Source organism: Hemiscyllium ocellatum, chromosome 13, assembly GCF_020745735.1.
Source record: "Hemiscyllium ocellatum isolate sHemOce1 chromosome 13, sHemOce1.pat.X.cur, whole genome shotgun sequence".
NCBI lineage: Eukaryota > Metazoa > Chordata > Chondrichthyes > Orectolobiformes > Hemiscylliidae > Hemiscyllium > Hemiscyllium ocellatum.
The window spans coordinates 48,777,225-48,793,607 of record NC_083413.1 but is presented as its reverse complement, the minus strand read 5'-3'; the positions used below and the strand labels follow the sequence as shown (position 1 = coordinate 48,793,607).

Genomic DNA, 16,383 nt, shown 5'->3' with positions numbered 1-16,383 from the left:
CAATTGATGTTTATTTTTGTTTCATCAAGCTGTGACTTAAATGTTGTGGTTTGCAAAAGTCATCTATTTTCTTTTCCTGGCAGACAAATAAAACCATTGATAAAATTACAGAGGAGAAGAATAAATTTGAGAAACAACTGATTGAAAAGCAGGTGCAGTAATAATACATTCCTTGGTTATCAATATTGCATATCTTCAAATACATCATTTTTGCTGTCACTTTTGGGAACAAAGAATACTGCTGATGACTGTTGTGCTAAGCTTTTGTGTGAAACTAGAGGACATTATAGTAAAAATACTCTGTAACACTTCACACTGGTAATCAACTGGAGCATGTAAATGCATCAGTTTATTTATCTTCATTTAGAAACCAACTTATCATAGAATCCCTACAGTGTGGAAACAGGCCCTTTGGCCCAACAAGTCCACACTGACCCTCTGAAGAGTAACCCACCCCATTATCATATATTTACCCCTGATTAATGCACCTAACTTACACATCCCTGAACACTATGGGCAATTTAGCACAGCCAGTTCACCTAACCTGCACATCTTTGGATTGTGGGAGGAAAGCAGAGCACCAGAGGAAACTCACGCAGACATGGAGAGAATGTGCAAACTCCACACAGACAGTCGCCTGAGGCTGGAATCAAACCCAGGTCCCTGGTGCTGTGAGGCAGCAGTACTAACCACTGAGCCACTGTGCCACCCACTTTTCTTGTTCCCATTTTTCTCCATTATGCTTTGATCCCTTTGGCCTCAGGAGCTATATCCAACTCCTTCTTGAAATCATACAATGTTTAGACCTCAACTGCTTTCTGTTTTAGTGAATTCCGCAGGTTCACTACTCTCAGGGTGAAAAAAATTCTCCTTCTCTTACATGGTTTACCCTTTATTCTTAGCCCTGATTCTAGCCTCACTTGATATTGGGAACTTCCTTCCTCTAACTATTCTGTCTAGTCCTGTTATTTGGGATCAGAACAATTGGATAACTAATAGAGATTGAATGTTTTCTGGATCAAATAATTTGGGAGGTAATCAGCCACAGCCAAATAGAATTCAGAATCTTAAGTGGGTGGTCACCAGGAAAGTAAGAACAAAACAAATGAAGAAATGCTGATCACCAATGAGGATGACAACACCTTGAAGGCATGTTACCCCAGGCCTGGCACCATAACGTGAAGAACCATATCAGGGATACATCTGCATGATTTCACAGGGCTACCGACAATGACAAAAATTAATGCCATATTTGACCAGACTACTATGACTGTCCACTTTAGTTGTTAAGGTGAGTTGAACACAGAAGACTTCTACATTTGTCAAAGTAGTTGGGTTCCACATGTATAGGAGTCAATGACAGTACCTATGTGACAATCAAGCTGTCTTCATATGATCTTAGAGCATTGATCAATTTGCTGTGATCTTGTTCCATCAATGGCCTGTGACCACAACATTTTCATGTATATCTCTACAAATTATCCTGGAACATAATTGAAGTAAAGACCATCCCAATGGTACAACTCTCTCTTTTCCCAGAGTATTGGTACTAGTGTCCATGAATTGAAATCTATTCCTACCACAGTCTTTGGGCCAGGCATTGAACTGTCTCATCCTTTTTACCCAATGCCAGTTTGCTTGTAGCTGAATAATCCAGAGAAAAAGGAAAATAAAGAGAAAAACTTATGGACTATGTTATCCTCAGAATAGATGAGACCGAGAACTGTCTCCTGGCACCAGAGAAGCCATGTGCCAAGTGAATCTCATGTGAGCAGAACTACCTGTCTGTTCCCTTGACTGTTGAATTGTCATAAACTACTGCATTCCTACGCTATGATGTATCCTCAAGTGTTTCTTCACCGTATGTGCCAGGTTTCAGATAACATGCCCTCAAAATTTTGTGACTTTAGTTTGTGATCAGGATTACTTCATTGACTTTCTTCATATTTTTCCTGGAGACCGCCCACTTATGATTCTGAACTCCATTTGACTGTGTGTGACAATCTCCCGAAACATTTGATCCAGAAACATTCATCCAGCCTATATCCATCAATGAATCCAGCAGCCACTCAAGCTCAGAACCTTCAGCCTGGGTCCAAGCAGCTGTTGTCAGAAGTATTGCTATTATTGTAAAGAGATTTTGAAGATTTAAGGTCGGTTAAGAGATTAAGTTCTGCCTTTAAGAGTTGAGATAATTATTTTAAAATATTAACATCTACATTAGTAATGATTTTGATAATAAAACATTAATTATTTTTATGCAGCTTGAGTTGAGTGCATTGACTGCTGCCTTGGAGAAACAGGAGAAAGAAAAAGAACAGATTTTAAAGCAACTAACAGCTCTAGAACATCAGCAGGTGGGCAATAAAATCCTCAGAAACAATCTTAACACTCAAACAGGTTTAAGGAATGGAACTTTTTTTTGTGTTATCGTCATTATTATTAAAATGTCAATATTGTTCTCTGTTTATTTTTCTCCCATGGAAGAAAAACTGATACCATGGCTCATATATACAGCAGGGTGTAGTTGTACAGTCTGGAAACCTGGAAAAAAGCACTTCCTTTGTATCCTACCAAATTTAACTGTTGAATTTGATAGAGTTTTTTGTATATTTCCGTTATACAGTCATTCATTTGAAGAGGTTAACTGGCTGTTAAAGGAGTCTATCTTTAGTATCAAACCACAGACCGTGGAAAGGATGAAGGGAGGAATCAGAAGGGACTGGGGAGGAGATTGTAGGCTTGGAAGGAGATCAAAGATGGTGGGATTTTTGGAGATTTGATTCATATCAAGAGTTAGGATTTTATGGTGGCCAGGCTGGTTTGAAGAGATAGAAAGAGCTGAATTGAAAATTAGACTATTTCAGTGAAGAGAAAGATCAGAAGAGTACAGAAGAGATTGAAAGGATCACTATTGGTAAGCAATTATTTAGAGAGGAAATGCAGAGAAGGCAGAGGAGGTATGAGTGATCAGAAAAAGAACTTCAAAAGCTTCAAAAATTAGAAATTTTGGCTTGGTGTGTGATGGTAGGCAGACCCTGGATGAGGGAAGACAGGTTAATTTTGTGAGGCAGGGAATCTCCAGCTCACATTTTCTTCAGCTATTGTGAATTATTCAGCTATTTGAGAACCACAACCAGACAGTGTAAAATTTAAAATGGAGCCAAACTGTGAGATGCGTTAGTATATTTAAAAGACTACCTAGCAGATAATATGTTGCCTGCTGCTGCTGCTTCCTGCCTCAACTACAAGAAGTAAGAAATCGTGAGGTGTGTTGCATTAAATGTGACATTTTTAAACTGTTTACATCTCATGTGACAAAAACTCATCCATTTTTGACAATTAATTTTTTCCTCTGTAACCTCATAGATTTTTCACCCAATTCTCAGATGGAAAATCATGTGGATCAGATTTTACTTTTCTTTGAATTGGAAAGCAAAATTGGTTAAATTTGAAATGAGTGGTCAATCTGTAACTATCAGCTTCTCAGCAGATTTGTTAAGTCAGAATGATCCCTTATGAGCTAGAAAGTCAAAACAGAGGACAGCTCAATGGAGAGAAGTTTAACAATTTAATTTTCCTTTTTGTCTGTGATCAGTAACACAGCAGATTACACCGAATGTATTTCACTCGGGTATATAATTATAATGATGTTAATATGATGTCTGAATGTTTAAAGTCATAACAATCACTTTTTTTAAAAATAGAGTTGTTCTTTTCCTTCCCAGCATGCACAGGAGCAGATCGAGCATGCCCTTGCTGAAATAACAGAGAGTAAAAACAAGTTGGCTTATGACAAGGGAAGGCTACAGGTATTTCAAGTTACTAATACCAATTTTCAATTTGTTATAGAAATTGCTAATAAAAATGTTATTACCAGTCAGTGGAAATTAGCAGATAGTGAAGGATACATTTTTATCTTTACAGCCTGACACATATTTGGCACAGTGAATCAGCTATTGTTTGTTGATTTAATCTGACTTTTATTCACTTAAAACCAATGGAATGAAAATTAAATTAATTCTATAATGGCGGGCAATCTCCTTCTTTTCATCAACAAAACTGCTGCTATATATTTTGTCAAAAGAGAGCACATGAATTTGTAAAGTTGACTATTTGATGATTTTTTTTGCAAAACAGTTTAATGAGCAACCATTTTTCTTGAAGTGACTTTGATCTTTTCAGGAGCCAGTTATTTAAAAAACCTTTCATTATATTACACACACATAATGCAGTTCTATCAGACATAGTTCAGCTGATAGCACTCTCACCTCTTAATCAGAAGGTTGAAGATTCAAATCCCACTGCAGACATAATCTGGGCTAACAGTCCTGTGTGTAGGTGGTATGGGGATGCTACATTGTTGTAGTGTCATGTTTCAGTTGAGATAATAACCTAGACTTCTCTGCTGTATTGGATGGACTTAAAAAAATCATGTGACAGTGGTGTGAAACCAAAAGATTGAGCTATCCCCAGTATCTGAGCTGATATTTATTCCTTATCAGAAAAAAACATAGACTATTCTGATAATCATCTGATCTGAGCTTACTGTGTGCAAATTGTCTGGCATGTTTTCAGTTTCTTAGTCTATTGCTATATAGTACTGTTTCAACACTTTACTGGCTGTGAATTATGTAACCACCAATTGTGTAACCTACCACTCTGGGTAGCCCAAATAGAACACAAGGAGTCGTGAAGTGTCTACCAGGCAACTTTTATTATGACAGAAAAAGTGGGGATTTAACCAGTATTAAATCAAATGAAATTCTGCATCAAAAAACCGACTGCTGTCTTAATATGAAATGATCTTTGTTGAGAACGAACCTGGCCAAGGGACCGAGATCATATTTTATACGGATTCAGCTTTGTTCAGAGAGATGGGCTAGCTTTGAGAAAAGCCTATGGCTACAGATTTTTACACTTGCAACTTCTTATTTCTTGATTGTAGCTTTCTTTCCTAATTGTTCCCTCACTGTTGCTTCACCTTCTTAGGAAACCTGTGGGTTTTCTTCTTAGTAATTTTAAAGGAGCCAGAGGTGCATTTGTCTGCTCCAGGGTTTCATTTTCCTACTGATACTGAACAAGATCTGTGACCAGAGCTTGACCCCACTGCCAGCAAAATGCTTTCTTTATTCTGGCCAGGAGCATCCTCTTGTTGAACCACGTCACAACCTTTTATCATTCATCGACCATGTTAAGTCTGAGAACACCAAGAGTAACCGGCAGTGACCATCATTGTCACACACTTGTGCATGTTCAATTAGCCATCTGCGATTGCTCAGACAGTGCTAGCCAGCTTTGTCAACTATCTTGCCATTCATAGCAAACACACCGTTACTAAGCTTCTGTAATTTAGTGACCTAGCACTGAGTATTTCATAGACTGTCTCTGAAAAATCAGTTTGTGCATTTCACAGATGTATCATTATAAATACTATTGGCTAATGTCTTTTGCTTTGAAAAGATTTTCAAAAATTCCAACAAATGATATGAATTAATATTTTCAATAAGATATTTTTATAAGTGTTGTCGTTGTACTGGATGAATTGATATAGAACTTCAAGCGAACAGGTAACATTTATTAACTTTTTACACACATTTGAAGAGGAAGCCTTAACACTGAACTTTAAAGCTCACTGCTGGGTTATAGAATTCATTCACGCATTATACGGATTACAGCATGATATTGCAATTCCCACATTTCAGTATCCATGTATCCAATATAATCTTTGTTTCTCACAGTCTTTATAGGCATTAAGTATTCTTCCTATGGTAGTTTGGCATCTAGCTACTGACCTTGGCAGTCTGAATGCCCTGTTTGTTATTCATTTTTCTCTACATCTGTTGTCTGCGATCCCTGGCCCCTGCCATGCTTTGCTAACTTTGTTTAGTACTGACTATATGGCTGAAGCTTAATTCATAACCTTTTTAAGAAGTTCATAGTTTGATTGACAGCTCGAAGATATTGTCAAGGGACTCACTGACTTTGTGAGCTTATTATTAGAGGTTTGTTTTTTTGTTGTGGTTCTGTTCGCCAAGCTGGGAATTTGTGTTGCAGACGTTTCGTCCCCTGTCTAGGTGACGTCCTCAGTGTTTGCGAGCCTCCTGTGAAGCGCTTCTGTGATGTTTCCTCCGGCATTTATAGTGATTTGTATCTGCCACTTCCGGTTGTCAGTTCCAGCTGTCTGCTGCATGGCCAGTATATTGGGTTCAGGTCGATGTGCTTATTGATTGAATCTGTAGGTGAGTGCCCTGGTTGTTCTCTGTTTGGCTTGTCCTATAATAGTAGTGTTGTCCCAGTTGAACTCATGTTGCTTATCATCTGAGTGTGTGGCTACTAAGGATAGCTGGTCATGTCGTTTCATGGCTAATTGGTGTTCATGGATGCGGACCGTTAGCTGTCTTCCTGTTGGTCCTATGTAGTGTTTTGTGCAGTCCTTGCATGGGATTTTATACACTACATTGGTTTTGCTCATGCTGGGTATCAGGTCCTTCGTCCTGGTGAGTTGTTGTCTGAGAGTGGCTGTTAGTTTGTGTGCTGTTATGAGTCCTAGTGGTCACAGTAGTCTGGCTGTCAATTCAGAAATATGTTTGATGTATGATAGTGTGGCTAGTCCTTTGGGTTGTGGCATGTCCTCATTCTATTGTCTTTCCCTTCGGCATCTGTTGATGAAATTGCGGGGGTATCCGTTTTTGGTGAATATATTGTATAGGTGTTCTTCTTCCTCTTTTTGCAGTTCTGGTGTACTGCAGTGTGTTGTGGCCCTTTTGATAAGGGATTAAAAATGAAGGGAATGAAAAAAAATTAATGGGCTTTAATGAATACATTTTTTAATAAAATTTCTGAACTGACATTGATTGGCACGTAGGCTATAAGTGGCCATGAAGATGATTGAGGATACATTTAAGCATTAAGTTGGCATGGAGCTGGCGTGTGAGTGGCTGGAGGAGTGAGGGATAAAGGCTAGTTGACCTTATGTTTAATTTAAAAAATTGGGAAAATGTCCCTGTGAACCAAGACTGCCCTTTTAAATACCCTACCTTGGTACTGGAGACCTATTGAGGCAGCCTGTGTTGTCCATCTCAAGGCCTCTGATCCACATTCAAAGGAATTTCTACTGAGGTGAGTGTGGACAAGGTGGAAAATGTGTTGACCTGCATACTCCTTGGGCTTGAAAATTTAGGTCCGGGTTGCAAACAGACTGGCCTAACTTTAAACTTGCCAGAGAAAGAGATGATATCTGTAGCTAGAGAATAGCATTTGGAGTGGGAGTTGAAAACAGTGGCTTCATTTTTCTCAGTATTGAATGCCAGATAAGTTGTCTGGTAGCAAAAGTGGAGGAGGGAAGAGAAATGGTAATAAGGTAGAAGTGAGTGTTGTTAGTGTACTTGTGAAAACTAATGCTGTGCCTTTGGCTGATGTCATACTTCTGTAGGTTTACTAAGAGTTATTGATTGTGTAACTAATAAACCGCAATGTATTGCCACACAGCTGTCAAGCAATAACCAACTTCAACTGGAGCGAATCTAACTACCTCTCTTTAACATGCATCAAAATTACCATCACTTAATTCCTTGTCATCAACATCTTTTTGGTTACCGTTGACCAAAGATTTGACTGGACCAGCCATACAATCATTCTGGCTACAAGAACAGGCCAGAGGTTGAGAATCCTGCAGTAACTCACCTCCTGACTCTGCATTGCCTGCCCACCATCTGGAAAGCTTTATTCAAGAGTGTGGTGGAATACTCTCCGCTTGACTAACCAGTCTGTTGAGTTTAATTTCAAAATCATTCAAGTAGTTCAACCCCATCCAGGACCAAACAGCCTATTTAGTCAACACTTTAAGCATTTACTCCAAATGGGTGCAGTGGCAGTAATGTATTCTATATACAAGATTTAATGCAGCAAACCACTGGGCCTCTTTTGAAACCATATTCGAAACCTGCACCCTCTGCCACCAAGAACGACAAGGAGAACAGGCATTTGGGGAGTACATTTGTGTTTAGATCATTTTGTGATTAAAGATGTTACTTCCTTTGTTTAAATAAAGAAGCTGAATACAGGCTGTATTATATGTGAATGAGAAGAAGTAATTTTGTTACTGATCATTTGCATTAGAGAATGAGATGTATAATATGAAAACAATTCTAGTTAATTTTCATTTGTTTTGTTCAAAGATTACATGTAAAGTTCTGATCAGTTTGTTTAGATGTGCTATGGCATAACTTCGTGGTTAGTAAATCCAGTGATGGGACTTGAACCTAGACCTCCTGATCTAGAGTTAGAGGCAGTGCCACAATGCAACACGCCACCCGAGAATTGTTTGTAACTTCAAAAAACGTTTTAAAAGGGATTCTGTTAATATAGCAAATAGTTAAGCAGATGATTGGGTTAATTGATTAATGGACTGACTGATTCGATATAAAGAGGGAATAGACCTGGATTTTTGACACAGTAATAGTGTCCCTGTCTCTGAGTTGTTAGGCCCATATGCAAGTCCCATCTGTTCCTGTGGTGTGTTATAATACTTGGGTTGTTATGCTGCATTGGTCAAATTCAAGCCCGATTTGCTCCAGATGTGTATAATAACATGTCTGAATAAGTTGATTAGAAAATGTCTAATGAATATTTGCCTAGGTGTGCAATGCTTGTTGTTACTTATTTAATTGGGCAATTTGGCGGTGGGCTTTCCAAAATAAAAGGAACACGTGTGACTGATGTGTGGAAGGAGTTAGAAGAGTCTTTGATTGGCTTGGAACCAGATTGACAATGATTATCTGAAAAACACCCTTCAAACCAAGCACAGCATCCTGACTTGGAATTAATTTGCTGTTCCTTCACTGTTGTGAGATTGAAAAAAACCTAGAAGTTCCTTCCTCACAGTGCTGTGATTGTCCCTATGCCAGATAGACTACAATGCTTCAAGAAAGCAACTCACCACTATTTTCTCAAGGAGAGTTAGAGATGGCCACAAATACTGGCCATGTCACTGATGTTCACATTCCATGAAAAAATAACGGTGAGAATATTCTGCATCATTATTCCAAATGGTATTTTTGTGACTGCTTAAGTTTCAATGCTATATGAACAGATCATTATCATTGCCATTTCTGTTGTTTGTAGGCCAGAGTGGAGCAATTGCAAGAAGAATTGCAGTGCATGTCTGATGTCAATTCTGCAAATGTTCAGTTACGGAAATTTAACACTGTTCTAGAAACCAAGTATACTCAGGTAATGTACGTTGAAACATTTATGAGATAAGATTTAAAATTTTACTAGCTTACACTGAACATCACCTTGTACATGGCAGTCAGCGTGCAGTGTGAACTTGTGTTGGAAGTATACAGAATAGACAGAGATCATGGCTTTAGTCAGTATCTAACACTGATTTGATGTTCTCCCATTTTGTACCTTACCACGCTGGTTAGATATTTTTAATGAACCTGATCACATCTCCAGAGCAGGTGAGACTTGAACCCTTGCCTTCTGGCTCAGAGATAAGAACATTAAACCTGTGCCACAAGAGCCCCGACACTCTGCGTAAAGTATTTTAATCACCCTGCTCAGACAGTCATAAAGCACAGAAATAAACTCTTCGATTCAACTCATCCATGCCAACCAGCTGTCTTAAATTTATCTGTTTAGGATTTGTCAGCATTTGTCCTCATATCCTCCTAAACCCTTTCTATTCAGGTACCCGTCCAGATGCCTTGAATATTGTAGTTGTGCCCACCTCCACCATACCTCTGTCAGTTCATTCGATATGCGCACTGTCTACCCTCTTCTTGAAAAAAAATCCCTCAGGTCCCTTTTAAATCTTTTCCCTTGCCTTAAACCTATGCCCTCTGGTTTTGGAATACCTGGGGAAAAAGACTTTGGCTACTGATCCAATCTATGTCCCTCATGATTATATAAACCTCTAGAAGATCACACTTAGCCTTTGATGCTCCAGGGTTAAAAGTTTCCAGCCTATTCAGCCTCTCCCTTTGACGCAAAACCTCCAAACCTGGCAACATCATTATAAATTTTTTCTGAACCCTTTCAAGTTTAACAACATCTTTTCTATAGTGGACAGTCCAGAATTGATAGAGTCATAGAGTTATACAGGGTCCAACTCATTCATTATGACACACCTCTGGAGCAGGTGGGATTTGAGCCCAGGCCTCCTGGCTCAGGGATAGGGACATTACTACTGTCCAACAAGATCTTCCCCTTCTGTTAATTTGTTCTTTTTTTTCCATCTCTTTTTTTCTATACAGAAGTGCTATAATACATAACTAAATGTTTGTTTTTGTCTCCTCCATCATCAAATCACCAATGTCTTTTTTTCCATCTATTAACCACCACCAGTAAATGACCAAGTCAATAGTTTACGTGCAAAGTTTGCTGAGGGCAATGCAGACTATCAAAGCTTAGGGGGAAGGGGTTAACTCAAAATGGAGTTGGACAGGATCCCATTCTAGTTAAAACAAATATATCTTAAACACATTCAGCTGTAAATGTGTTTTTAAAGACACAAAAGAATCCTCTATCAGTGCGAGTTAAAAGGTCATCAACAACTTGAATATTGGTGTAATATTACTTCCTACTGAATGTATTTGAGATTATGGAGATAGAGGCTGCTTGAGGATCTGTTTTATATATATTTACATCTGCAGGGCATGATCAGAATGGTCTGTCTGTGAGTGCATCATTTGCTATGAGTTCTCATGACTCCAACCTCAGATCCTCACTGGATCAGATTCCCCCACCTGATCATCTCTGTGACAAATTGAGGCATACATTCATCTGATAATATTTAAGTTGCTAACTCTATCCCATAATAATAGGAATTCTCTTGTGTACATGCCCACCCAACAGTAACAACACAGTAAGATGGAAAATAAAGGAAGAAATAGGACAACTTGTCAGAAAGGTCTGGCAATAATCACAGGATATTTTAGTCTATATTTTAATGGGGAAAGTCAGATGTGCACAGGTAGCCTAAGTTTCAAGTTCAGAGAATGGTTTTGGGATAGTCGCTTAGAATAACACAATCTGGAGTCAAGCTGAGAACAGGCTGTGCGAGACCTGGAATTCTACAACCAGATACAATTAATTAATTATCTCATTGTGAATATGCCCTTAGGTAGCAGTGACTTAAATTGTGATTGAATTTTCATTAAGTTTGAGGGAGAGGGGAGTGGTTCAGAGACTATTTTTATAGGTTTAAATAAAGGCAGTTTTGAGGGCAAGAAAGCAGAGCTGGCTGAAGTGATTGGAAAATTGCTGAAAGGGTAGGTCAACAGAAGTGCAGCGGGAGACATGCAAGGGGGTAGTTCAAAATATCCAATAGATATATTCCAACAAGCAGGTAAATTTCCAAGAGGCAGACCCATCATTTGTAACTAACTAGAAAAATTAAAGATAGTATCACATCAAAAGAAAAGCATATAATTGTGCAAGATAGGTGGGGGCTGGTGTGAAGATTGGAGAAAAGAAAAAAACAAGCAAAAAATGACCAAAAGAGACAATATATTCCAGCATAGGAAAAGCTAGACAGAAATATAAAACCAGAGCATAAGATTTTTCATAAATATTTAAGGACAAAAAGAGTTAAAAAGTGAGCATTGATCTTATAGAAAATGGTACTGGAGAATTAATAATGGAAAATAAGGAAATAGCTGATGAATTAACCAGATACTTTGTATCAGTCTTTACTATTAGTAACATCCCAGAAGCTGTGATAAATCAGGAAATGGATGGGAGATAAGAACTTGGGAAAATCACAATCACTGAAGAGGTGGAACTAAATAAATTGTTGGAGCTGCAGGCTTATTAGTGCCTGGGCCCTGATGAACTTCGTCTTGGGATTTTAAAAGTACCTAGATAATGAGATAGTTAATGCATCAGTTTCAGTTTTCCAAATTTTTCTGGTTTTTCAGAACATTTGATAAGATTAGAAAATAGTGTATGTAGCTCCTTTATTCAAAAAATTGAGAGGAAACAAAAAGCAGGCCATTTAGGTTAACATCTGTCATGGGGAAGCTAATATTTAAGACATTAAAGTAGGAGACATGGATAAGTTCAAGTTAATCAGGCAGAGTCAAGATGATTTTGTGAAAGGGAAATCATTTTTGACCAATGTGCTGAGGAACTGGTGGATTTACTTTATGTGGGTAACTAAATGAGGTGTCACATCAAGGGTGATTGCTGGAATTAAAAAGTCATGGTGTAGAGGTAGTTTATTAGCTTGGATAGAAGCTTTTCAGACTAACAGAAAACAAACTGTAGGCATAAGTGAGTCTTTTTCATATTGGCAAGATGTAACATGTTCCACATGAATTGGAGCTGATACTTGAATGCTTTACAATTTATATAACTTACCTCGATAAGGCCTGGAAGATATGGTTGTCAGATTTGCTGACTACACAAATTTAGGTAGATAAGATTCCCTACAGTGTGGAAACAGGCCCTTCGGTCCAACAAATCCACACCAATCCTCTGAAACATGACTCACCCAGACCAATCTGGGTAATCCAAGATGGAGGACGGGAAAAATTTCTGACTATAACAGCTGCTCCTTTTTTTTTCGAGGTATTTTAAGTGCTAGAGGTGATTTCCTTGAATTCCAGGAGCAGCAATTACTGTTTCATATGCTGTTGCATTGTTTAGGAACTTTGGAAAGAAAATGTCAAAACAACAGCAATTTTAAAAGGGAGAAGAACAGACAAAGGAAGCACATGGTGAGGTCAGTGCAGGAGAGGGAGAGAAAAAGAAACTGACACCAGAGTGAACCAGCACAGTACTGTCTTTGCTGTTTGAATTCATGTATTGCTGGACATCGAAGTGCATCTGGTAAAATTAACAGTGAAATTCACAACTGATCTTGGAGGAACTGTTTGGGCGAGGTTCATAGCACAGAATCAGATACGTTAATTATTTTAAGTGGTCTACAGAAAGTCTGCAGTAGTGAGTAGAGTGGGTTCTTTCTTGATTGTATGTTTTTTGAGATATGTCTCTTGATTAAACTTAAAATATAAGCCTTAACTATTAATTTAACCTGGGGCAGTGTTTTGTAGAGGAATAAGACGGTATTTTCTGGGTCTGTAGATTGTGAAGGAGCGAAAATGGCCTTCAGTAGAGTGAAATGCTCTTCTTGTCAGATGTGGGAATTTAAAGAGAGTTTAAGGGTTACTGCAGGTTATATCAGCCATAAATGTTGGTTGCGAATCTTATCAGATCGAATGGATCGGTTGAAGAGACAGTTAGAAGCAATGAGGAATTTGCAACAGCAACAGTATGTAATGGATGGCAGTTATAGGAAGGGTGGGGAGTCTCAGATACAGTCACATAGATAGACAGGTAAGAGAGGTAGGAACCTAATGCAGGTATATTCTATGGCCATACCCATTTCAAATAAGTATCCCGTTTTAAAAATGTAGGGGGTGATGGATTCTCAGGGGAACGTAGCATGAACAGCCAAGTTTCTGTTATTGAGACTGGCTCTAAAGCAATGAGGGGTATGTCGGGTTCCAAGAGATCAATTGTGTTAAGGGATTCTCTAGTCTGAGGTACAGACAGACGTTTCTATGGCCAGCAGCAAAAAAACAGAATGGTGTGTTGCTTCCATGGTGCCAGGATCAAGGATGTCTCAGAGAGGGTGCAGAATGTTCTCACGGGGGAGAGGGGCCAGCAAGCGGTCATTGTCCACATTGGAACCAACGACATAGAAAGGTTGAGATTCTGAAGGGAGATTACAGAGAGTTAGGCAGGAATTTAAAAAGGAGGTCCTCGACAATAGTAATATCTGGAATACTCCCAGTACTACGAGCTAGTGAGGGCAGGAATAGGAGGATAGAGCAGATGAATGCGTGGCTGAGGAGCTACTGTATGGGAGAAGAATTCACATTTTTGGATCATTGGAATCTCTTTTGGGGTATAAATGACCTACAAGAAGGATGGATTGCACCGAAATTGGAAGGGGAGGATTTGCTAGAGCTGCTCGGGAGGATTTAAACTAGTAAGGTGGGGGGAGTGGGACCCAGAGAAATACTGAGGAAAGAGATCGAACTGAGACTGGTACAGTTGAGAACAGAAGTAAGTCAACCGGTCAGGGCAGGCAGGGACAAGTAGGACTAATAAATTAAAACTGCATTTATTTCAATGCAAGGGGCCTAACAAGGAAGGCAGATGAACTCAGGGCATTGTTAGAATCATGGGATTGGGATATCATAGCAGTTACAGAAACATGGTTCAGGGATGGGCAGGACTGGCAGCTTAATATTCCAGGATACAAATGCTACAGGAAGGATAGAAAGGAAGGGAAGAGAGGAGGGGGAGTGGTGTTCTTGATAAGGGATAGCATTACAGCTGTGCTGAGGGAGGATATTCCTGGAAATACATCCAAAAGGTCATTTGGGTGGAACTGAGAAATAAGAAAGGGATGATCACTTTATTCGGATTGTATTATAGACCTCTAATAGTCAGAGGGAAATTGAGAAACAAACTTATAAGGAGATCTCACCAACCAAAAGAATAATAGGGTAGGGGATTTTAACTTTCCAAACATAGACTGAGACTGCCATAGTATTAAAGGTTTAGATGGAGAGGAATTTCAGTGTACAAGAAAATTTTGTATTTCAGTATGTGGATGTACCTACTAGAGAGAGTGCAAAACTTGACCTACTCTTGGGAAATAAGGCAGGGCAGGTGACTGAAGTGTCAGTGGGGGAGCATTTTGTGGCCAATGACCATAATTCCATTAGATTTAAAATAGTGATGGAAAAGGATAGACCAGATCTAAAAGTTGAAGTTCTAAATTTGAGAAAGGCCAATTTTGACAGTAAAAGGCAAAAACTTTCAAAAGCTGATTGGGGGCAGATGTTCACAGGTAAAATCGGAAGCCTTCAGGAACGAGATAACGAGAATCCAGAGAAAGTATATTCCTGTTAGGGTAAAAGAAAAGGCTGGCTGGTATAGGGAATGCTGGATGACTAAAGAAATTGAGGGTTTGGTGAAGAAAAAGAAGGAAACATATGTAAGGTATAGGCAGGCTAGATCGAGTGAATCCTTAGTAGAGTGTAAAGGAAGTAGGAGTATACTTAAGAGGGATATCAGGAGGACAAAAAGGATAGCTTTGGTAAATAGAAATAAGGAGAATCCAAAGGGTGTTTACAAATATATAAAGGACAAAAGGGTAACTAGGGAGAGAATAGGGCCCCTCAAAGTTCAGCAACGTGGCCTTTGTGTGGAGCCGCAGAAAATGGGGGAGATACTAAACTAGTATTTTGCATCAGTATTTACTGTGGAAAGGATATGGAAGATATAGACTGTAGGGAAATAGATGTTGACATCTTGCAAAATGTCCATATTACAGAGGAGGATGTGCTGGATGTCTGGAAACTCCTAAAGGTGGATAAATCCCCAGGACCTGATCAGGTGTACCCTAGAATTCTGTGCGAAGCTAGAGAAGTGATTGCTGGGCCTTTTGCTGAGATATTTGTATCATCAATAGTCACAGCTGAGGTGCTTGAAGACTGAAGGTTGGTGGTGCCAATGTTTAAGAAGGGCAGTAAAGACAAGCCTCACTGGGAACTACAGACCAGTGAGCTTGACCTCGGTGGTGGGCAAGCTGTTGGAGGGAATCCTAAGGGACAGGATGTACATGTATTTGGAAAGGCAAGGACTGATTAGGGACAGTCAACATGACATGAGAAATCATGTCTCACAAACTTGATTTGAGTTTTTTGAAGAAGTAACAAAGAGGATTGATGAGGATAGAGCGGTAGATGTGATCTATATGGACTTCAGTAAGGCTTTCGACAAGGTTCCCTATAGGAGACTGGTTAGCAAGGTTAGATCTCACGGAATAAAGGGAGAACTAGCCATTTGGATACAGAACTGGTTCAAAGGTAGAAGACAGAGGGTTGTGGTGGAGGGTTATTTATCAGTGCTGGGTCCACTACTTTTTGTCATTTACATATATGATTTGGATGTGAGCATAAGAGGTACAGTTAGTAAGTTTGCAGATGACACCAAAATTGGAGGTGTAGTGGACAGCAAAGAGGGTTACCTCAGATTACAACAGGATCTGGACTACATGGGACAATGGGCTGAGAAATGGCAGATGGAGTTTAATTCAGATAAATGCGAGGTGCTGCATTTTGGGAAAGCAAATCTTAGCAGGACTTAGACACTTAATGGTAAGGTCTGAGAGTGTTGCTCAACAAAGTGACCTTGTAGAGCAGGTTCATAGCTCCTTGAAAGTTGAATCACAGGTCAATAGGATAGTGAAGAAGGCATTTGGTATGCTCTCGTTTATTGGTCAGAGTATTGAGCACAGGAGTTGGGAGGTCACGTTGCAGCTGTACAGGACATTGGTTAGGCCTCTGTTGGAAT

At 39.2% G+C, this 16,383-nt stretch overlaps 1 protein-coding gene across 1 annotated transcript in view; it reads left to right on the top strand.

Annotated features, from left to right (window-relative positions):
* Positions 1-16,383, top strand: part of LOC132821330 (coiled-coil domain-containing protein 150-like) — an 88,770-nt gene that overhangs the window by 34,242 nt on the left and 38,145 nt on the right. Inside the window, exons 12-15 of the mRNA XM_060833914.1 lie at positions 84-152; positions 2,265-2,357; positions 3,729-3,812; positions 9,127-9,234. Of these exons, the coding sequence (XP_060689897.1) occupies positions 84-152; positions 2,265-2,357; positions 3,729-3,812; positions 9,127-9,234 (354 nt within the window). The remainder of the gene's footprint in view (positions 1-83; positions 153-2,264; positions 2,358-3,728; positions 3,813-9,126; positions 9,235-16,383) is intronic.